Source organism: Bombina bombina, chromosome 7, assembly GCF_027579735.1.
Source record: "Bombina bombina isolate aBomBom1 chromosome 7, aBomBom1.pri, whole genome shotgun sequence".
In the NCBI taxonomy this organism is placed as follows: domain Eukaryota; kingdom Metazoa; phylum Chordata; class Amphibia; order Anura; family Bombinatoridae; genus Bombina; species Bombina bombina.
In genome coordinates this window covers 442,288,835-442,311,727 of record NC_069505.1, presented here as the reverse complement: position 1 = coordinate 442,311,727, position 22,893 = coordinate 442,288,835, and the positions used below count along the sequence as shown (strand labels likewise).

Genomic DNA, 22,893 nt, shown 5'->3' with positions numbered 1-22,893 from the left:
TACCCAAGTATCAAAAATAACACACAGAAAGGTAGTAAATATCTCACAATGAGAAATAGAAATATCAATTCCTTTGGAGATATAAGGATGAAAACCAAAAAAACACATTTGTTAAAAAGAAACATATAGGCTTAAGTGAGACAAAGTTTATATTAAAACCATGAGACGATATACAAAATTAACACAAAAACAACAATAAGAAAATGAAATAATAATATATAACACATCATATATAGGAATAAAAACAGTAATCTTTAACTGTATCATAATTATATTAAAGAAAGATTTAAAATATGCATTAAGACAAACAGATACAATAGTATCCATATTATAATTATACTATCATAATGTTTTAAGTATCGATCTAGAATATATATATATGTCACAAACAAATGGTATATATCTATGTCAAATTATCAAATATACAAAGTAACAACCATCTTCAACAAATCATAAATATGTAAATATTTGTGGAAAATTTATTAAAACAATTGTACAAACAGGGAATAATAACAATATTGAAGGCCAAAAGAAGGAGGCACAGAAGAGGTTAACGCAAAGGCGGCAAAAACAGGCCATAAAAGACACAGAATCGACTCATTCAGGTATCTTGAGAAAGGCTGACAGCCGAAACGCGTAGAAACCTGAAAGGACCAACCAACACATGCCAAGGACCTTAAGCTTTGAAAAATAAGGTCACAAAGAACAAGAAAGTTTTTTCAAACACTCCGGTTGCCTTGCCAGCCATGGAAAAGTCAGGAGACTGAATCAAGGCTGATGTCAAGAAGTCCGTGAGTAAAACTGGAAAGGACCGACTAATACATACCAAGGATCTTAAGCTTTGAGAAAGAACAGAAGCTACAAACTCCGGTTGCCTTGCCAGCTACGTCAGGGGACAGAAATTAGGCTGTTATCAAGAAGTCCGGAAGTTTTTTCACAAGAATAAAGACCAGCATGCAGATCGGTAGGAGACGGAACCGCACAGCAACTTCAAGTACTTAAAACAACAAGTACAGTGCACTGTCCAACAAAGGATAAAGAGGAGAAAAGAGTCCGAAAAGAAAAAACAAAAACTGTATGTAAAATAATCTAAGTAATGCTAAGATTTGACACTCTAGCCATATGATTAACGAAATATCTACCTACTGAGTCTAAAAGGTTACAAAGGTATATATACGGGAAGAAGCCAGTTCATTAAAAATAATACCTGAGAGACATTTCAAGCCAAAGACAATCACCACCCTTTTAATAGAGCTGGTTCATTTTTATCAATGTGTTTAAGATAAATGATCTTATACAATGAAAAGAAATACTATATAATGTATATAACCTGTCTTGCATAATTTATACAAAAGTATTGCTCGTAGAGAAGGCAAAAGTGTACTAACTACATCCTTATACATTTTTATATATTTTTTAAATTGCAATTTTATATAGCTATAGTAGACACCGGTGTCTGTAAAGATTTTAATACATTTTTACTTCTAACAGAATTTGATTGGTTATATATAACCATTTTTTATTGTGAAATAAAGGAAAAATCTTTTTTATCTTACGAGCGTTTAGTGGCCTATATCCACACAATTACACATTGTACATAAATATAATTTATCGTACAGATATTAGAGGGACCAATATAGAAAACAAGACACATCAAGGAACATTCAACACATTAATTCACAACATCGCGAAGGTACTATAAAATAGGAATTGGCCAACCGTTAGGCGCCACCTTAATTTACACAATATTTTCATAAACCCGAGGGATTAGTTTATCTAAAGGTGAGCAATATTCCTTATTGAATTGGACAAGTATTAAAACATTTTTCTATACATTCAACGACAGCTGGTGCCTCAGGATGAACAACGACAGCTGGTGCCTCAGGATAAACAACGACAGCTGGTGCCTCAGGATAAACAACGACAGCTGGTGCCTCAGGATAAACAACGACAGCTGGTGCCTCAGGAGGAACAACGACAGCTGGTGCCTCAGGAGGAACAACCACAGCTATATGCTCCTCTTCATATGCTGGAGCTCTTCCAAGGGAAGCGGATGGTGGAGCTCTTCGGGTGGACTGGTAGTCCCATTGATGACTGGTGTGCGACCACTCAGCCTGACCAGTTTGTATGTCCTGGTGGTAAAAGTCCTGACTGGCCTGATATTGGGGGGTAAATACATCTACCCTTTGGGGATGCCTTGGCTGCCCCTCATAACCAAAAGAATAGTCCTCCTGCCAGGGCTCCTCTTTAAAACTTGGTGGCATGACGTATGGGTCCTCAACAGAGGCAATCCAACCCACCTCATGCCTGGGAGCATACTGTTGAGGGATTCTCTAGCCTGGTGGTTGTGGTGGGGGCATTCTCTGGCCTGGTGGTTGTGCTGGAGCCATTCTCTGGCCTGGTGGTTGTGCTGGAGCCATTCTCTGGCCTGGTGGTTGTGCTGGAGCTATTCTCTGGCCTGGTGGTTGCGGTGGATGCATGCCAGTTTGCACCCTGGTGACAGGAGGTTCTGTGGAGGAGTCAAATGATGAGAGGTATTAGTACAATCATATATATATATCCATGTGGGCATACAATGTACATTGATACATGCTAGGGCCTATACTCATTCTCATGTCAAACTCTATAACATGCATGTGCACTTTGTGATATGAGGGATTTAAATATGCAAAGTATACATGTATGTGTTTCATACAATAGTTATGTGTACATGTCAGTGATGGAGAAAATGTGTTCTTTAAGTGACACTATGGTCATACAATTTCCTTTAGCCTGATGTAGGCACATAACGTGCTTTCTTGAGCTAAAATATTGTGATGGCTATAGTGTCCATTTACTGAAAACTCTACATGTGGCTTGTGGCCTGTGTTACTCCGAGACATGTTAGTATTTAACTATTCCACCTCATATCAGGAATTTAAATGTGTTAAGTAGCATTAAATGGACATTAAACCCATTTTTATTCTTTCATGATTCAGCTAGAGCATGCAATTTTAAACAACTTTGTAATTTACTTCCATTACCTAATTTGCTTCATTCTCTTGATATTCTTAGCTGAAAAGCATATCTAGATAGGCTCAGAAGCTGCTGATTGGTGGCTGCACACCAATGCCTCATGTGATTGACTCACCCATGTGCATTGATATTTAATAAACAAAGAATAACAAAATAATGAAGCAAATTAGATAATAGAAGTAAATTGGGATGTTGTTTAAAACTGTATTATCTATCTGAATAATGACATAAAAAGCTTTGGTTTAATGTCCCTTTAATGTGAAATCTAATTGTAGATGTTTTTGTTAGTAGGCCAAATACCATGCTCCGCATTGTGTACATGAATGTGTGACATTAAAGGATGCTATATCTCAAATACATATAATACTGGTGTGTGGGATGTTACTCACCAGCATGCTGTGCTGATGTTGCAGTCCCTGAGTCACGAGCCCCTGGAAATCCACGGACTGCTGTGACGTTCAGGGACCTGCGAATGATCTCCTGCCACTCATTATATTCCGCCTCCTGGGGAGGACCACCGCCTGTTCCCCTCTGGTGCATGGCTTCTTGGCCCATTTTCTCCTTCACCCGCCTCTTGCAGTCATTACACCTTTTCTTGAGCCCATCCACATTCCTCCTCTGCTGGGCCACGCTGTTGACTGCCTCCTCGACCCTCAGCCATGCATCTTTACGCCTTCGGGCAACTCCTTTGCCCTTCTCTTGGCCAAAGAGGGCAGTTTGGTTCTCCATGACGGCCTGGACTAGCGCAAGGTTTTCAAGGTTTTCGGCAAAAGAGAAGTTGGGGCACCTCATGCGCTCCTTGTCGTGGGCCGCCTGGCTCCCTCCCTGGGATGTCCCTGGTGTGGGTTCCTCCCTATCCTCTCCCTCCTCCCCCCTTCTATCCCCATGTGCACCCTCTGTCCCTCTTCTGAGTGTGCCTGGCCTTGGGGCAACCCCACTCCCATCCTCCCTTCTAAGTCTCCCTCTCCCCACTCCACTCACTCCCTGACGGGGACCCTGCTGCTCCTCCTGTCCATAATCCTCTCCCTGCAACTCCCCTTCCCTCCTCCCCCCCCCCGCCCTATCTCTCCCTGTCATCCTCAAACTACACACACTCACTCCCACTTCAATCACACACAATCACAACCAAACACTCAGCCTATCACACTGTAAAAGATAAATAAAATGTGTGAGGTGTTAGAAAAAAAAAGTGTTGTGTATTTTGTATATGTGTGTATGTAAAATGTGTGCAATATGTTAAAAAAAGTGTAAGTAAATGTACAGGCTTAACAATCCGACCTAACTAACTTAATGAAATGCTCCTCTCTCACTACTCTTACCACTAATCTCTACTCACTGTAGTGTGCTGTAGCTCCAAGAACCAACCAAACACACTAAAGAAAATGGCCGCTGCGCATGGGTTTATGTAGGAATTTTGAATGGCGTAATTACGTGTCGCATCTTTTAGAAATGGCCGTTGTATTTTACGATTCGTAGCCTAATTTGCATAAAACTACACTTTATTGAGACTTTACGTGAACAAAATACTGGCGTAAGTACTTGCGACGACTAAAATGTGTATTTGCGCATATTTTAGTTGATCAACGTTTTTTCCTACTTACGCCAGTTTAGCATCTGACGCAGTATATTGGATAGGTCGAGTTGTGAGGTGAAATTACAGGCGGCGTGTGTTCTCTCACTTGCGCCGAAAACTACGACCTATATCGGATCGCGCCCCTGGATGGCAATTACTGGAATTCAGGTGGAATGGCTTTGTGCGCAGGAAAATTATTAGAATGAAAAAGAATTAATATTTAACCCCTTAATAACAACTGACGTACTAGGTACGTCATGCATTAACAAGCAGTTAATAACAATAGACGTACCTGGTACGTCAGTTGTCTAACAGAGTGCTGGAAGCGATTGCGATCGCTTCCAGCAGCTCTGAGGTTATTGCAGTGATGCCTCGATATGGAGGCATCCTGCAATACCCCTTTACAAGACTCCGATGCATAGAGAGCCACTCTGTGGCCCTTTCTGCACCGGAGCATCGTTGGTGGGTGGAAGCAAGGCGGGTGGGCGGCCTGCCAAGGGCCTGTGATGTGGACGGGGCCGGATCGGGGGCGGCAGTGTCCGGGGGTGCGCACGGATGCGGCGGGCGGGTGCGTGCACGGGGCGGGAGCGGGTGGGAACTGCTACACTGCAGAAAAATGTAATACAAAATTGGGAGAAAAGGGGGGGATTTTAATATCGTAAACAATCGAAGGGTTCTGGGAGGGGGGGGGGGGGGGCTACACTACAGAAAATGGCAAAAAAGGCCAAAAAATAATTAAAGCATATTTTTGTTTAATAAACTGGCTAAAGATGGCGCCCATTAAGCTAGAGGGGGAGGGTTAGAGAACTGTTTGATGGGGGATCCGTGAGGTTGGGGGCTAAGGGGGGATTCTATACAGCAGCATATGTAAATATGCTACAAAAATATGTATACCTTTTATTTTAGTACTGGCAGACTTTCTGCCAGTACTTAAGATGGCGGGAACAATTGTGGGGTGGGGGAGGGAAGAGAGCTGTTTGGGAGGGATCAGGGGGTCTGATGTTTCAGGTGGGAGGCTGATCTCTACACTAAAGCTAAAATTAACCCTGCAAGCTCCCTACAATCTACCTAATTAACCCCTTTACTGCTAGCCATAATACACGTGTGATGCGCAGCGGAATTTAGTGGCCTACTAATTACCAATAAGCAACGCCAAAGCCATATATGTCTGCTATTTCTGAACAAAAGGGAAAACTACTACAAAGAGACAGGTAAAGGGAAAAAAATAAATGAAATATGAGAAAAACAAATCTTTTTTTTTATATACTTTAATTCCATTATTTCAAGCCAAGAATATAACATCCTCTGCTCGCTTTATAATAGAAGCATATTTCTCTGAGCAGTGCGCCGTGCAGGAGGAGTTAAAAATACAATCTAGCTACGCCAGTTGTGCAGTACTACGCAACATGCATAGGGAGATTGTAATTTAACTCCACCGTCGGTTTTCAATGTTTTCCAGCTAGGCACTGTAGGGAGTTGCAGCGCGATGGGGGTGATACCATCAGAGGAGATTAATTCCTGATTGATGGTGTCAAAGACCACCAACATCTTCTCGTGAACCACCAGTGGTCCATGGACCACTGGTTGGCGACCGCTGGTGCAGAGGATACTGTGTGTGTTGTACTCTGCTTTACTTATTGACAGCTGTAGTGCAGAGGGTACTGTGTGTGTGTTGTACTCTGCTTTACTTATTGACGGCTGTAGTGCAGAGGGTACTGTGTGTGTTGTACTCTGCTTTACTTATTGATGGCTGTAGTGCAGAGGGTACTGTGTGTGTTGTACTCTGCTTTACTTATTGACAGCTGTAGTGCAGAGGATACTGTGTGTGTTGTCAAGTCAAGTGAAGAATACTTTAGTAGCATGACATTATTACATGTGATGCTAAAGTAATATGTTACAATAAAACAGATCAATAACAATTTATAAAGTAGGAGTATAGTGGGTAAATATGATAGTTCATATAATCTGATTGGGGGTTCTGGTCATGTGACAGTCTGCTACATATCTTGCTACTATCCTTGTAGCTTTGTTGTTTTCTCCTAAGAGTACACATAGTCTTTCTTGTTCCGACATCTGTGGGAAGTCTGTTATTTCTTTCATTATTTTTGGGAAGTATTTATCCCTTCGAGTTTGTATCTTGTACAGTACAAGAGGAAGTGCGATTCAGTCTCTATGTCCCCACTGTCACACTGTGCACATTGTCTGGCTGCCCTGGGTCTCCATTTTGTCTGATATCTGCCAGCCTCTATTTCCAGCTGGTTGTCAGAGATTCTGTATTTAGTGAGTATCTGTCTGTGCTTTGGGTTGGTGACATTTGTGAGATACTCAGCTAGTCTGTACTCTTGGGCCCCTCAACAGAAACTGGGCCCTGGGCAGCTGCCCCTTTTGCCCTGTGTTAAAGACGGTCCTGGACACATGTGAGATACTCAGCTAGTCTGTACTCTCTCTGTAGTGACCTGTAACACTCCCTCTTGTTCTGTTACCCAGTCTGTACCTCCCAGTGCCCAGTGTACCTCTCCTTCAGAGCTGTGTGTAAGGTGTTTAGTGACACATGTGAGATACTCGGCTAGTCTGTACTCTCTCTGTAGTGACCTGTAACACTCCCTCTTGTTCTGTTACCCAGTCTGTACCTCCCAGTGCCCAGTGTACCTCTCCTTCAGAGCTGTGTGTAAGGTGTTTAGTGACACATGTGAGATACTCAGCTAGTCTGTACTCTCTCTGTATTGACCTGTAACACTCCCTCTTGTTCTGTTACCCAGTCTGTACCTCCCAGTGCCCAGTGTACCTCTCCTTCAGAGCTGTGTGTAAGGTGTTTAGTGACACATGTGAGATAATCGGCTAGTCTGTACTCTCTCTGTAGTGACCTGTAACACTCCCGCTTGTTCTGTTACCCAGTCTGTACCCCCAGTGCTCAGTGTACCTCTCCTTCAGAGCTGTGTGTAAGGTGTTTAGTGACACATGTGAGATACTCAGCTAGTTTGTACTCTCTCTGTAGTGACCTGTAACACTCCCTCTTGTTCTGTTACCCAGTCTGTACCTCCCAGTGCCCAGTGTACCTCTCCTTCAGAGCTGTGTGTAAGGTGTTTAGTGACACATGTGAGATACTCAGCTAGTTTGTACTCTCTTTGTAGTGACCTGTAACACTCCCTCTTGTTCTGTTACCCAGTCTGTACCTCCCAGTGTACCTCTCCTTCAGAGCTGTGTGTAAGGTGTTTAGTGACACATGTGAGATACTCATTTAGTCTCTACTCTCTCTGTAGTGACCTGTAACACTCCCTCTTGTTCTGTTACCCAGTCTGTACATCCCAGTGCCCAGTGTACCTCTCCTTCAGAGCTGTGTGTAAGGTGTTTAGTGACACATGTGAGATACTCGGCTAGTCTGTACTCTCTCTGTAGTGACCTGTAACACTCCTGCTTGTTCTGTTACCCAGTCTGTACCCCCCAGTGCTCAGTGTACCTCTCCTTCAGAGCTGTGTGTAAGGTGTTTAGTGACACATGTGAGATACTCAGCTAGTCTGTACTCTCTCTGTAGTGACCTGTAACACTCCCTCTTGTTCTGTTACCCAGTCTGTACCTCCCAGTGCCCAGTGTACCTCTCCTTCAGAGCTGTGTGTAAGGTGTTTAGTGACACATGTGAGATACTCGGCTAGTCTGTACTCTCTCTGTAGTGACCTGTAACACTCCCGCTTGTTCTGTTACCCAGTCTGTACCCCCCAGTGCTCAGTGTACCTCTCCTTCAGAGCTGTGTGTAAGGTGTTTAGTGACACATGTGAGATACTCAGCTAGTCTGTACTCTCTCTGTAGTGACCTGTAACACTCCCTCTTGTTCTGTTACCCAGTCTGTACCTCCCAGTGCCCAGTGTACCTCTCCTTCAGAGCTGTGTGTAAGGTGTTTAGTGACACATGTGAGATACTCAGCTAGTCTGTACTCTTGGGCCCCTCAACAGAAACTGGGCCCTGGGCAGCTGCCCCTTTTGCCCTGTGTTAAAGACGGTCCTGGACACATGTGAGATACTCAGCTAGTCTGTACTCTCTCTGTAGTGACCTGTAACACTCCCTCTTGTTCTGTTACCCAGTCTGTACCTCCCAGTGCCCAGTGTACCTCTCCTTCAGAGCTGTGTGTAAGGTGTTTAGTGACACATGTGAGATACTCGGCTAGTCTGTACTCTCTCTGTAGTGACCTGTAACACTCCCTCTTGTTCTGTTACCCAGTCTGTACCTCCCAGTGCCCAGTGTACCTCTCCTTCAGAGCTGTGTGTAAGGTGTTTAGTGACACATGTGAGATACTCAGCTAGTCTGTACTCTCTCTGTAGTGACCTGTAACACTCCCTCTTGTTCTGTTACCCAGTCTGTACCTCCCAGTGCCCAGTGTACCTCTCCTTCAGAGCTGTGTGTAAGGTGTTTAGTGACACATGTGAGATAATCGGCTAGTCTGTACTCTCTCTGTAGTGACCTGTAACACTCCCGCTTGTTCTGTTACCCAGTCTATACCCCCAGTGCTCAGTGTACCTCTCCTTCAGAGCTGTGTGTAAGGTGTTTAGTGACACATGTGAGATACTCAGCTAGTTTGTACTCTCTCTGTAGTGACCTGTAACACTCCCTCTTGTTCTGTTACCCAGTCTGTACCTCCCAGTGCCCAGTGTACCTCTCCTTCAGAGCTGTGTGTAAGGTGTTTAGTGACACATGTGAGATACTCAGCTAGTTTGTACTCTCTTTGTAGTGACCTGTAACACTCCCTCTTGTTCTGTTACCCAGTCTGTACCTCCCAGTGTACCTCTCCTTCAGAGCTGTGTGTAAGGTGTTTAGTGACACATGTGAGATACTCATTTAGTCTCTACTCTCTCTGTAGTGACCTGTAACACTCCCTCTTGTTCTGTTACCCAGTCTGTACATCCCAGTGCCCAGTGTACCTCTCCTTCAGAGCTGTGTGTAAGGTGTTTAGTGACACATGTGAGATACTCGGCTAGTCTGTACTCTCTCTGTAGTGACCTGTAACACTCCTGCTTGTTCTGTTACCCAGTCTGTACCCCCCAGTGCTCAGTGTACCTCTCCTTCAGAGCTGTGTGTAAGGTGTTTAGTGACACATGTGAGATACTCAGCTAGTCTGTACTCTCTCTGTAGTGACCTGTAACACTCCCTCTTGTTCTGTTACCCAGTCTGTACCTCCCAGTGCCCAGTGTACCTCTCCTTCAGAGCTGTGTGTAAGGTGTTTAGTGACACATGTGAGATACTCGGCTAGTCTGTACTCTCTCTGTAGTGACCTGTAACACTCCCGCTTGTTCTGTTACCCAGTCTGTACCCCCCAGTGCTCAGTGTACCTCTCCTTCAGAGCTGTGTGTAAGGTGTTTAGTGACACATGTGAGATACTCAGCTAGTCTGTACTCTCTCTGTAGTGACCTGTAACACTCCCTCTTGTTCTGTTACCCAGTCTGTACGTCCCAGTGCCCAGTGTACCTCTCCTTCAGAGCTGTGTGTAAGGTGTTTAGTGACACATGTGAGATACTCAGCTAGTCTGTACTCTCTCTGTAGTGACCTGTAACACTCCCTCTTGTTCTGTTACCCAGTCTGTACCTCCCAGTGCCCAGTGTACCTCTCCTTCAGAGCTGTGTGTAAGGTGTTTAGTGACACATGTGAGATACTCAGCTAGTTTGTACTCTCTTTGTAGTGACCTGTAACACTCCCTCTTGTTCTGTTACCCATTCTGTACCTCCCAGTGTACCTCTCCTTCAGAGCTGTTTGTAAGGTGTTTAGTGACATGTGAGATACTCAGCTAGTCTGTACTCTCTCTGTAGTGACCTGTAACACTCCCTCGTGTTGTGTTACCCAGTCTGTACCTCCCAGTGCTCAGTGTACCTCTCCTTCAGAGCTGTGTGTAAGGTGTTTAGTGACACATGTGAGATACTCAGCTAGTTTGTACTCTCTTTGTAGTGACCTGTAACACTACCTCTTGTTCTGTTACCCAGTCTGTACCTCCCAGTGTACCTCTCCTTCAGAGCTGTGTGTAAGGTGTTTAGTGACACATGTGAGATACTCAGCTAGTCTGTACTCTCTCTGTAGTGACCTGTAACACTCCCTCTTGTTCTGTTACCCAGTCTGTACCTCCCAGTGCTCACTGTACCTCTCCTTCAGAGCTGTGTGTAAGGTGTTTAGTGACACTTGTGAGATACTCAGCTAGTTTGTACTCTCTCTGTAGTGACCTGTAACACTCCCTCTTGTTCTGTTACCCAGTCTGTACCTCCCAGTGCCCAGTGTACCTCTCCTTCAGAGCTGTGTGTAAGGTGTTTAGTGACACATGTGAGATACTCAGCTAGTTTGTACTCTCTCTGTAGTGACCTGTAACACTCCCTCTTGTTCTGTTACCCAGTCTGTACCTCCCAGTCCTCAGTGTACCTCTCCTTCAGAGCTGTGTGTAAGGTGTTTAGTGACACATGTGAGATACTCAGCTAGTTTGTACTCTCTCTGTAGTGACCTGTAACACTCCCTCTTGTTCTGTTACCCTATCTGTTCCTCCCAGTGCCCGGTGTACCTCTCATTCAGAGCTGTGTGTAAGGTGGCTGTGCTTTTGCTGATGTGGTTTTGCAGGTCTGATGTATATTCTCTAAATGCTTTTGATGCTGGGTCACAGAGTGCTTGGTGGTAAAGTGTACTTGTGTCACTATTTGTGAGGTGACACCAGAATTTGTACTCCTGTTTTTGCATTGGTAGCAACAATGGGAATCTTCCCAGCTCTGCTCTGCACCCATTGTTAGGGGCGCTTCTGTGTACCCGCAGTGCATATTTAAAAAATTGGAGATGTGCAATTTCTGTGGGCTTTGTCCCATTCTCGGTAGTTCTGGGTCAGTGTTGGGCCCCAGACCTCACAGCCATACAGCAGAATTGGTACAATGGTGCTTTCAAATACCTTAAGTAACCGTTCTGTAGGGGGGTTTAGACTGGCTAGCAGCTTCTTTATTGCATGGAAGGCTCTAAGGGCTTTTTCTTGCAGTGTTTTGATGGCCAGTTTAAAGCTTCCTGATGCAGTCAGTGTAAGCCCAAGATAGGTATAATTTAATGAGTGCTCTACCTCTTTAGAGAACAATAGGAATTTGAGTTTTTGCTGGAGATTTTTGGGCTTTTTCTGGAAAATCATGATTTTCGTTTTTTCCATATTCACTTCCATTGCCCATGACTTACAGTATGTCTGCAGTAGGTCTAGTTTTTCTTGCAAACCCACTGCTGTGGGGGACAGGATGAGCAGGTCATCTGCATATAAGAGACAATGGATTTCCTTCCCATTCAGGGATATACCTGGCGCTGTGCATTTCTCCAGTACTGTGGGCAGATCATTAATGTACAGGTTGAATAATGTGGGGCTGAGGCTGCATCCTTGTCTGACACCTCTCTTTTGTTCAAAGCTCTTTGTTTGTAGTTTGTTTATTTTTACTTTACATTTGAGGGATGAATACATGGTCTTTATTATGTCATATGTCTTCCCACCAATTCCACTTTGCAGCAGTTTCATGTATAGGCCTGGGTGCCAGATTGAGTCAAATGCTTTTTTGAAGTCCACAAAACATGCAAACACCTTCCCTGATGGTGAGCTTTTCACATACTTGTTAGTGATTAGCTTGTAATGTGAATATGTGGTCTGTGGTTCTTTGTTTAGGGAGGAAACCTGTCTGACTCATGTGCAGGGTTCTGCTGTCTATTAGAAATTTTAAAGGGTCAGTAAACACCAGAATTTTTGTTGTTTAAAAAGGTAGATAATCCCTTTATTACTCATTCCCCAGTTTTGCATAACCAACACAGTTATAATAATATACTTTTTACCTCTGTGATTACCTTGTATCTATGCCTCTGCAAACTGCCCCCTTATTTCAGTTCTTTTGACAGACATGCATTTTTAGCCAATCAGTGCTTGCTCTTAGGAGCTTCACATGCCGGAGCTCAATGTTATCTATATGAAACACATGAACTAACGCCCTCTAGTGGTGAAAAACTGTCAAAATGCTTTCCGATTAGAGGCAGTCTTCAAGGTCTAAGAAATTAGCACATGAACCTCCTAGATTTAGCTTTCAACTAAGAATACCAAAAGAACAAAGCAAAATTGGTAATAAAAGTAAATTGGAAAGTTGTTTAAAATTACATGCCCTATTTAAATCATGAAATATTTTTTTTTACTTTACTGTCCCTTTAATATTCTCTGGTTCAGGATTGTGCAGAAGAGTTTGCTCACATTGCTGTTTACACAGACTCCCCTATAGTTATTTGGGTCAGTTAGATCCCCATGTTTGTGGATTGGGGTAACCAGACCTTCTGTCCATGTTTCTGGGAAGTGCCCTGATTGTAAGATAATATTAAACAGTTTTGTGAAAGCCTCTTGGAGCTGTGGGCTGCTGTGAATCAGCATCTCTTTTAGTATTTGGTCAGATCCACAAGCTTTTCATGGTTTTAATGACCTTATGCCTTCTGCAACTTCCTGTAGTGTGAAGGGGAAGTCTAGAGGAGTTTGATAGTTCTTTATTACATTTTCTAAATGTAACAGTTTTTTACAAGTTTTTTTTTGTGACATACTGAGCTTATTAGGTTCTAGATCTTTGTATAATGTTTGAAAATAATCTGTCCATATGTCACCATCTTAGATTGGAATATGCCCAGTGGCTGTTGTACTCTGCTTTATTTATTGACAGCTGTAGTGCAGAGGGTACTGTGTGTGTGTTGTACTCTGCTTTCCCTATTGACGGCTATAGTGCAGAGGGTACTGTGTGTGTGTTGTACTCTGCTTTCCTTATTGACAGCTGTAGTGCAGAGGGTACTGTGTGTGTTGTACTTTGCTTTACTTATTGACAGCTGTAGTGCAGGGGGTACTGTGTGTGTGTTGTACTCTGCTTTCCCTATTGACAGCTGCAGTGCAGAGAGTACTGTGTGTTGTACTCTGCTTTCCCTATTGACAGCTGCAGTGCAGAGAGTACTGTGTCTGTGTTGTACTCTGCTTTCCCTATTGACAGCTGCAGTGCAGAGTACTGTGTGTGTGTGTGTGTTGTACTCTGCTTTACTTATTGACAGCTGCAGTGCAGAGAGTACTGTGTGTGTGTTGTACTCTGCTTTCCCTATTGACAGCTGCAGTGCAGAGTACTGTGTGTGTGTGTTGTACTCTGCTTTACTTATTGACAGCTGCAGTGCAGAGAGTACTGTGTCTGTGTTGTACTCTGCTTTCCCTATTGACGGCTGTAGTGCAGAGAGTACTGTGTGTGTTGTACTCTGCTTTCCCTATTGACAGCTGTAGTGCAGAGGGTACTGTGTGTGTTGTACTCTGCTTTCCCTATTGACAGCTGTAGTGCAGAGGGTACTGTGTGTGTTGTACTCTGCTTTCCCTATTGACAGCTGTAGTGCAGAGGGTACTGTGTGTGTGTGTTGTACTCTGCTTTCCCTATTGACAGTTGTAGTGCAGAGGGTACCGTGTGTGTGTTGTACTCTGCTTTATTTATTGACAGCTGCAGTGCAGAGGGTACTGTGTGTGTTGTACTCTGCTTTCCCTATTGACGGCTGTAGTGCAGAGGGTACTGTGTGTGTTTTACTCTGCTTTCCCTATTGACAGCTGCAGTGCAGAGAGTACTGTGTCTGTGTTGTACTCTGCTTTCCCTATTGACGGCTGTAGTGCAGAGAGTACTGTGTGTGTGTGTTGTACTCTGCTTTCCCTATTGACAGCTGTAGTGCAGAGGGTACTGTGTGTGTTGTACTCTGCTTTCCCTATTGACAGCTGTAGTGCAGAGGGTACTGTGTGTGTGTGTTGTACTCTGCTTTCCCTATTGACAGCTGTAGTGCAGAGGGTACTGTGTGTGTGTGTTGTACTCTGCTTTCCCTATTGACAGTTGTAGTGCAGAGGGTACCGTGTGTGCGTGTTGTACTCTGCTTTATTTATTGACAGCTGCAGTGCAGAGGGTACTGTGTGCGTGTTGTACTCTGCTTTATTTATTGACAGCTGCAGTGCAGAGGGTACTGTGTGTGTGTTGTACTCTGCTTTCCCTATTGACGGCTGTAGTGCAGAGGGTACCGTGTGTGTGTGTTGTACTCTGCTTTATTTATTGACAGCTGCAGTGTAGAGGGTACTGTGTGTGTTGTACTCTGCTTTATTTATTGACAGCTGCAGTGCAGAGGGTACTGTGTGTGTTGTACTCTGCTTTCCCTATTGACGGCTGTAGTGCAGAGGGTACTGTGTGTGTGTGTTGTACTTTTTATTATTGACAGCTGTAGTGCATTGCAGAGCACTGTTTAGTATCCCTGGGCCTGCACACTGCCCCTCATATTTCTTAGGACTGTAGCGACTGCACTGCACGCTGGGTTTTCCTCGTGTAACTACACATACAGCTGTAGAGTTTCTCAGTATGTTGTAAGTAGGTTCAGCTTTATTATAAAATGTAAAAAACAAATCATACAATGTATACAAATAACGCAAAGCATTCATCATTATGTACAGGATCTTGTATACAGTAATACATATACTGGATTAATGTGCGTAGCGCCACTTAAAGGAACATGTACAGTATAAGACTACGCAGCTTGCAGCTGTTTACCTAATAAATGCATTAGTGTGATTTAACACAAATATTTTCTCTGATTGGGTCCTTTAGTTACTGTAAGGTCCTTGGAAGGGCCCTGTGTCTGTATGGCCACGTGTAGGCGCATAGGACCCACTACGTTATAACCTCCTGGGATATTTTAAACTCTTGTATGTGGCCAATTTGTGCTTAGCTGATTCATTTGATCCCACTAGTAATTGGCTTCAGACATTTAAATCTGGGCAGAAGTGAAACAATGTATCCTTACAGTAAAGGTGTCTCATTAACACCCTATTCCTCCTGCCTTGTGCCATAGGCAAGTTGTTTTCAATCACCTTCTTATATAAGATGTATGTAGTCTGGTTATTAATTAGCAGATGTCTGGGTGTGAGGCTAGTTACATATACTGTGCATGTAAAGATCTTTACATGTTTAATTTCATTACATAAAGGCTTATTACATCAGGCATTTGTTGCTGTAGACTTTTGATAACTGTCCTCTTCTAAAACCGTTAAGAAGAGTATAATTGTAGGGTTAGTGTAAAACGTCAGATGCGCAGGGTTTAGCCGTGATAATACTGTCACATGATAATGCTACAGTGTCGGTTAGAGCAGCTTAGTATCCAGTCAGTATTTTCCTGTATTTCTTGGATGCTTAGATGCCTTAACAACTCATATAAAGTGCTCCATTTGGTGATAATTTGCTCCATCGTGTTTATAAGTTATACAGCCCCATAAGGGCCACTAGAGTACAACCAACAACAAGAATCCAGCGAAGATATGGCAGTGACTGGCCCTGCTGAGTGACACTCCTCCCATTGCTCTCAGTTGTGGAGTAAAGACCTGCAATCATACAGAATGGTGTCACACACGCAATATCACTGGGCTATGTCATACAGGTGTCAGACACACATGGGGCTATGTCATACAGATGTCACACACACGAGTCACTGGGCTATGTCATACAGATGTCACACACACGAGTCACTGGGCTATGTCATACAGGTGACAGACACACGAGTCACTGGGCTATGTGGTACAGATGTCACACACACAAGTCACTGGGCTATGTCGTACAGATGTCACACACACAAGTCACTGGGCTATGTCGTACAGATGTCACACAAGTCACTGGGCTATGTCGTACAGAAGTCACACACACGAGTCACTGGGCTATGTCGTACAGATGTCACACACACAAGTCACTGGGCTATGTCGTACAGATGTCACACACACGAGTCACTGGGCTATGTCGTACAGATGTCACACACACAAGTCACTGGGCTATGTCGTACAGATGTCACACACACGAGTCACTGGGCTATGTCGTACAGAAGTCACACACACGAGTCACTGGGCTATGTCGTACAGAAGTCACACACACAAGTCACTGGGCTATGTTGTACAGAAGTCACACACACGAGTCACTGGGCTATGTCGTACAGAAGTCACACACACACGACTCACTGGGCTATGACGTACAGATGTCACACATACAAGTCACTGGGCTATGTCGTACAGAAGTCACACAAACACGAGTCACTGGGCTATGTCGTACAGAAGTCACACACACAAGTCACTGGGCTATGTCGTACAGAAGTCACACACACGAGTCACTGGGCTATGTCGTACAGAAGTCACACACACGAGTCACTGGGCTATGTCGTACAGAAGTCACACACACAAGTCACTGGGCTATGTTGTACAGAAGTCACACACACGAGTCACTGGGCTATGTCGTACAGAAGTCACACACACACGACTCACTGGGCTATGACGTACAGATGTCACACATACAAGTCACTGGGCTATGTCGTACAGAAGTCACACAAACACGAGTCACTGGGCTATGTTGTACAGAAGTCACACATACAAGTCACTGGGCTATGTCGTACAGAAGTCGCACACACACGAGTCACTGGGCTATGTCGTACAGAAGTCACACAAACACGAGTCACTGGGCTATGTCGTACAGAAGTCACACACACAAGTCACTGGGCTATGTTGTACAGAAGTCACACACACGAGTCACTGGGCTATGTCGTACAGAAGTCACACACACACGACTCACTCGGCTATGACGTACAGATGTCACACATACAAGTCACTGGGCTATGTCGTACAGAAGTCACACACACACGAGTCACTGGGCTATGTCGTACAGAAGTCACACACACGAGTCACTGGGCTATGTCGTACAGAAGTCACACACACGAGTCACTGGGCTATGTCGTACAGAAGTCACACACACAAGTCACTGGGCTATGTCGTACAGAAGTCACACACACAAGTCACTGGGCTATGTGGTACAGATGTCACACACACAAGTCACTGGGCTATGTCGTACAGATGTCACACACACAAGTCACTGGGCTATGTCGTACAGATGTCACACACAAGTCACTGGGCTATGTCGTACAGATGTCACACACGAGTCACTGGGCTATGTCGTACAGAAGTCACACACACGAGTCACTGGGCTATGTCGTACAGAAGTCACACACACACGAGTCACTGGGCTATGTCGTACAGAAGTCACACACACACGAGTCACTGGGCTATGTCGTACAAATGTCACGCACACACGAGTCACTGGGCTATGTCGTACAGAAGTCGCACACACACGAGTCACTGGGCTATGTCGTACAGAAGTCGCACACACACGAGTCACTGGGCTATGTCGTACAGAAGTCACACACACACGACTCACTGGGCTATGTCGTACAGAAGTCACACACACACGACTCACTGGGCTATGTCACACAAAAACTAAATCTGGCTGGATTTTCTTACCATTGGCCATGTTAGGCATCCTGTTTCTTATTGTCGGCACCTCATTCTTTAGATGATTATTATGATTTGACTCTGTTGACAACGTCTGTAACTCTTCAAATACCTTAAATCACAAGAAAAAAAACCCAACATAAATGATATTAGTGTTGCAGAGTAGGTACCCCGCACAGATTGCATGGTGATTCCATACAGCCTGCTTCTTCCATTAGTTGTGATGGTGAAGCATTGTTACCATGTAAGAGCCAGAGAAAGACAAGCTATGATATCTCTGCACAAGCAGACATGAGTCAGTCAGTGGTCAGTAACCGTTGGATATGGATAAAATCTGGTCAGTCTCCAGCCCTTGAGCATAAACACTGGGAAACCCTATACTGTGCTTTATTCTGAAGCACCTGTCCATTGTCCTTGGAGAGGTAGGGCAGACAAAACTAGCACCCTGTTGTCATTTATTTGTGCACCTCATATTTACAGAACTATCTATATAGCATTACATGGACAGTGGGTTTACTGGTTAATATGTTCACAAGTATTATTTTTTTTTATACCATTGCAAAACATGAACATGCTGAAGGTCACACTATAATTATGTTTACATTCTTAACTTATTAATCCTCTCTTACCTTGACATTGAGTAGGAAAGATTTCTTAGCTTCTTCCAATATCTTCTCTTTAGTTGCACTGTCTATTTCTATTGAGTTCATTCTGGAGCGGTAGAGTTGTTTGAACTTTGTTGCACTGGTGACATTGTCAAAGGCAAAGAATGCCAACCCCTCACCAGTGGCTGGAAGCTGTAGGGCTTTCTGAGCGATCTTCTTTAAAACCTGTCCACCTGAGAGGTCTCCTAAATACCTTGTGTAAGCGTGCGCTACCAACAGCTCTGGCTCATTTTGCCCAATGTAGTGAAGCCTGTCCACATAATCCTTGGTCGATTTAGGGCACAGGATTCTCTCTCTCCACTGCAGCCCATAGAAATACTTAAGGTCTTGTTCCAGGGCTTCCTTCCGATGCAATTCCAAAGGGAAATAAACTGGGGAATACACAGGATTCTCCTTATTCCTTTCAATCTCTTCCTCCAGAGCATCATAGATAAAGTACAGTGAGGACATGACCAGCTGAAAAGAAGAATGTTAAATATCTATTATTGGTAGGCGGTAATACTCCCACGTGCTCTGTAAACCCCTTCAGTAAAGGCTACAGAGAACATCACTCTGTTACACTGTTTGGTATTTGGCACAGGGTGCAATAAAGCTATATTCTTTCAAACTATTGTATCACAATTCAGTGATGATCGGTTGTGTGTGCAGCATCTTACTGAATATAGCTTACCTTAAACTCTCTGAGTGACACTTGTCCCTTCTGAAAGTTTCTCATGAACTCTGTGTTTTCTGCCTGAACATGGACATCCTTGGTTGCCTCTTTTAATGCTTCAGACAAGTCGCCAAGGGCACTGAGGAAGAATGAAATGAATCAGTCAAGGTGTGTCTGGGTTTATAGTCCGGTTAGGGCAGCCCAGGGAGGCCTTAGGGATATGAATCAAACTCAATACAGAAAAAGCTTACAGGTGACTTTATTCCCCAGCTGTTTCACCTAGTCGTTTAATACAGTGGGCACATTCATTTGCATGCATATTACAAGTTGAAAGTAAATGTGTTTGCTCGGGCGCAATCAAATTTAAAGTGTGTTGGGTATATATACGTCTAAACTTCAGGAATATCTAGGCATCTGCCACATATGGAGCCGAAGTGTAATCGGTGCTCTGGCCGTATATATGGGCAGATGCTTGATCGTTACAGACGGTGACACTATGACACTATGTGTGTCACCGTCTGTGATGCTCTTGTGCTGGATGGAGGAGTGGGCGGGCCCTATATATATATATATATATTTTTATTATTTAAATAAAATAAAAAAAGCCTTAAATTTTCATACTGGCAGACTTTGTCTGCCAGTACCTAAGATGGGGGTGACCAATGGGGGTTGGGGGAGGGAAGAGAGCTGTTTGGGAGGGATCAGGGGTTGGGAAGTGTCAGGTGGAAGGCTAATCTCTACACTAAAATTAACTTTTTAAGCTACCTGATTAACCCCTTCACTGCTGGGCATAATACAAGTGTGGTGCGCAGCTGCAATTAGCGGCCTTCTAATTACCAAAAAGCAATGGCAAAACCATATATGTCTGCTATTTCTGAACAAAAGGGATCCCAGAAAAGCACTTACAACCATTTGTGCCATGATTGCACAAGCTGTTTGTAAATAATTTCTGTGAGAAACCTAAAATTTGTGAAAAAAGTAAAAAAAAATTTTTTATTTGATCGTATTTGGCAGTGAAATGGTGGCATGAAATATACGAAAATAGTCCTAGATCAATACCTTGGGTTGTCTCTATTTCTGTTTAAATGGAGTGATATCAAAAATGCTAAAAATTCTCCGGTCCCAGTAGCAGTAGTGAAGGGGTTAAAGGGATATGAAACCCAAATCTTTGTCATGATGATTCAGAGCATACAATTTTAAGCTACTTTCCAATTTATTTGCTTCATTCTCTTGATATCCTTTGTTGAAAAGCATATCTAAATAGGCTAAGTGGCTGCACATAGATGCCTTGTGTGATTGGCTCACCCATGTGCATTGCTATTTCTTCAACAAAGGATATCTGAAGAATAAAGCAAATTAGATAATAGAAGTAAATTGGAATGTTGTTTAAAATTGTATTCCCTATCTGAATAATGGGTTTCATGTCCCTAATATACTGCTACACACATATAAATACTATCTGATAAAAAATGATTTATATAAATACTTATACTTTATATATATATATATATATATATATATATAGGTTCAAAGGTATATGGCCATGTATTTGCACAGGGCTATAATGTGTGTGTGTATATATGTATGTATGTGTATATATATATATATATATATATATATATATACACATATATATACACATATATATACATATACATACAACAGCAATTTATGGGGAAAAGTGAGTTTAAAATCCTCCACTAAATCCAAAATGTAGCGAAAATAACTCATAGTTTAAACCATTAAATCTAGACAAGTCAGAAGATAAATTATTATTCTTCTGACTTGTCTAGATTTGTAATTGGTTTACACAATGAGTTATTTTCTCTCTCTATGTCTATATATGTATGTATATATAATATAAATAATAATTTATAATAAATGATATTTAACCCTTTAATGGTCATTAAGTGATTGTAAGGCTATATAATAGATCTTGCCGCCCTCCGGAAGGTTTGCTAAGATACCTCGGTCTCAGGGAAGAATATTTACCAGTATTATGGAGCAAGTGTTCTCTCATGTAAGAGAATGTTTCTGTTAACCCTTAAATGCAGCTAATGGGTAAAAAGTAATGATCACTGGTTTAACAGCATATGTTGCATAAATCATATAGATCAGTCATTAGATTAAATGTACGACAATTCACTGTTATTTATTAGAACATTTTCTCCATATGGGAATTGTAAATGGTTACCTTGCATGGGTCTGTTGTTTGTGGCTGTGGGTCTCCATTACTGGCACTCTCTGCTGGCTGTGTGCTGCAGGCTGACTGCTCCTCTGCTGGCTGTGCACTGTATGCTTCTCTGCTGACTGTGTGCTCCTCTGCTGGCTGTGCACTGTATGCTCCTCTGATGACTGTGTGCTCCTCTGCTGGCTGTGCACTGTATGCTCCTCTGCTGACTGTGTGCTCCTCTGCTGACTGTGCGCTCCTCTGCTGGCTGTGCACTGTATGCTCCTCTGCTGACTGTGTGCTCCTCTGCTGGTTGTGCACTGTATGCTCCTCTGCTGACTGTGTGCGTGTGCTGCTGTCTGCTCCTCTGCTGGCTATGTACTGTATGCTGCTTATGGATAATTCCTCTCCCCCAGCTCACCCTCTTTATAGGAGCTTTGTTTCCTCTTTTGTATCACGTGATGCAGAACAGAAGCTGAGTTAGGGATTTCTCCTTTTCACTGTTGCTTACAGTCTAGGGAGGGCAGATCAGGGGACAAACAGGATGCACATGACTTTTTTGCTCTTGAATTCCTTTTTTCCCCCTACTGGCCCCATAGTGGGGTACACCAGCATTAATAACCATTTGGTTGCTGGATACATTGTTTTGCATGGAGAAATTATTTTTTGTGGTCAAGCAATACGTTTGTCACTGAAACAGTTAATTACTTCAGTTATCACGCCTTCTATTTATATAATGATAAATGCACACCCAAAACACACACTGATACACTGACCACAGTATGTCAGCTACTGATACGCACTGTAGCACCTTTACAAAACACTATATTATTTACATATTGCAGAGGGCACACTGTGAATAAAGGCTACTTAGCAGTAAAACAGCTGAAAACATACCCTTATAATAAACACTAAGTCTAACACTAAGGGGTTAATCTAGTCAGTGCTTGCAGTTGGGCACCAAAGGGTTAACAGCTTCCCCTCTTTAGCTCTTGGCTCTAGACTTGTAAAGTTCACATACACTACCATGTGACGTGACGCAGCAAAATCGCAGGGCGAGGGAGGGGGGGTGACTCAGCATTTTCCCCTTAAACAGTGATTTCCTGCTGCTTTAGCAGCTCAGCATTTTCAGCCTTTGTCACAGCCAGTGACAAAATGGAGAGTATAGAACCCACATATTTGGGGTGCACTGGTTTATGTCTCATCAGCAAACATACCTATCATTAAACCTACAAATATAGCTGCTTATTCACCCACAGAAACATCTAGCGCTAAACCTCGAGGCACACCTGGCGCACTATCAGCTTCACCAAGTGCAGTATGAGATAGTTCTGCACTAGACACACCTTGAGATGTACCTCCAAACTAATCTGCTTCTTTATTACCCAGACACACCATGATTATTATTTATATAAACCTCCAAATGAATCTGCTTCTTTATTACCCAGACACACCATGATTATTATTTATATAAACCTCCAAACGAATCTGCTTCTT

At 43.2% G+C, this 22,893-nt stretch overlaps 1 protein-coding gene across 1 annotated transcript; it reads right to left on the bottom strand.

Moving 5' to 3' along the window:
• Positions 1–14,951: 14,951 nt before the first annotated feature.
• Positions 14,952–21,879, bottom strand: HMOX1 (heme oxygenase 1). Its single transcript, XM_053721380.1, has 5 exons — positions 21,421–21,879; positions 19,245–19,365; positions 18,539–19,030; positions 17,919–18,021; positions 14,952–15,968 (listed from the first exon to the last, which is right to left on the bottom strand). Exons 1-5 carry the CDS (start codon positions 21,456–21,458, stop codon positions 15,841–15,843), a joined length of 882 nt encoding a protein of 293 aa, XP_053577355.1. The 5' UTR covers positions 21,459–21,879; the 3' UTR covers positions 14,952–15,840.
• Between the last annotated feature and the right edge of the window lie 1,014 nt (positions 21,880–22,893).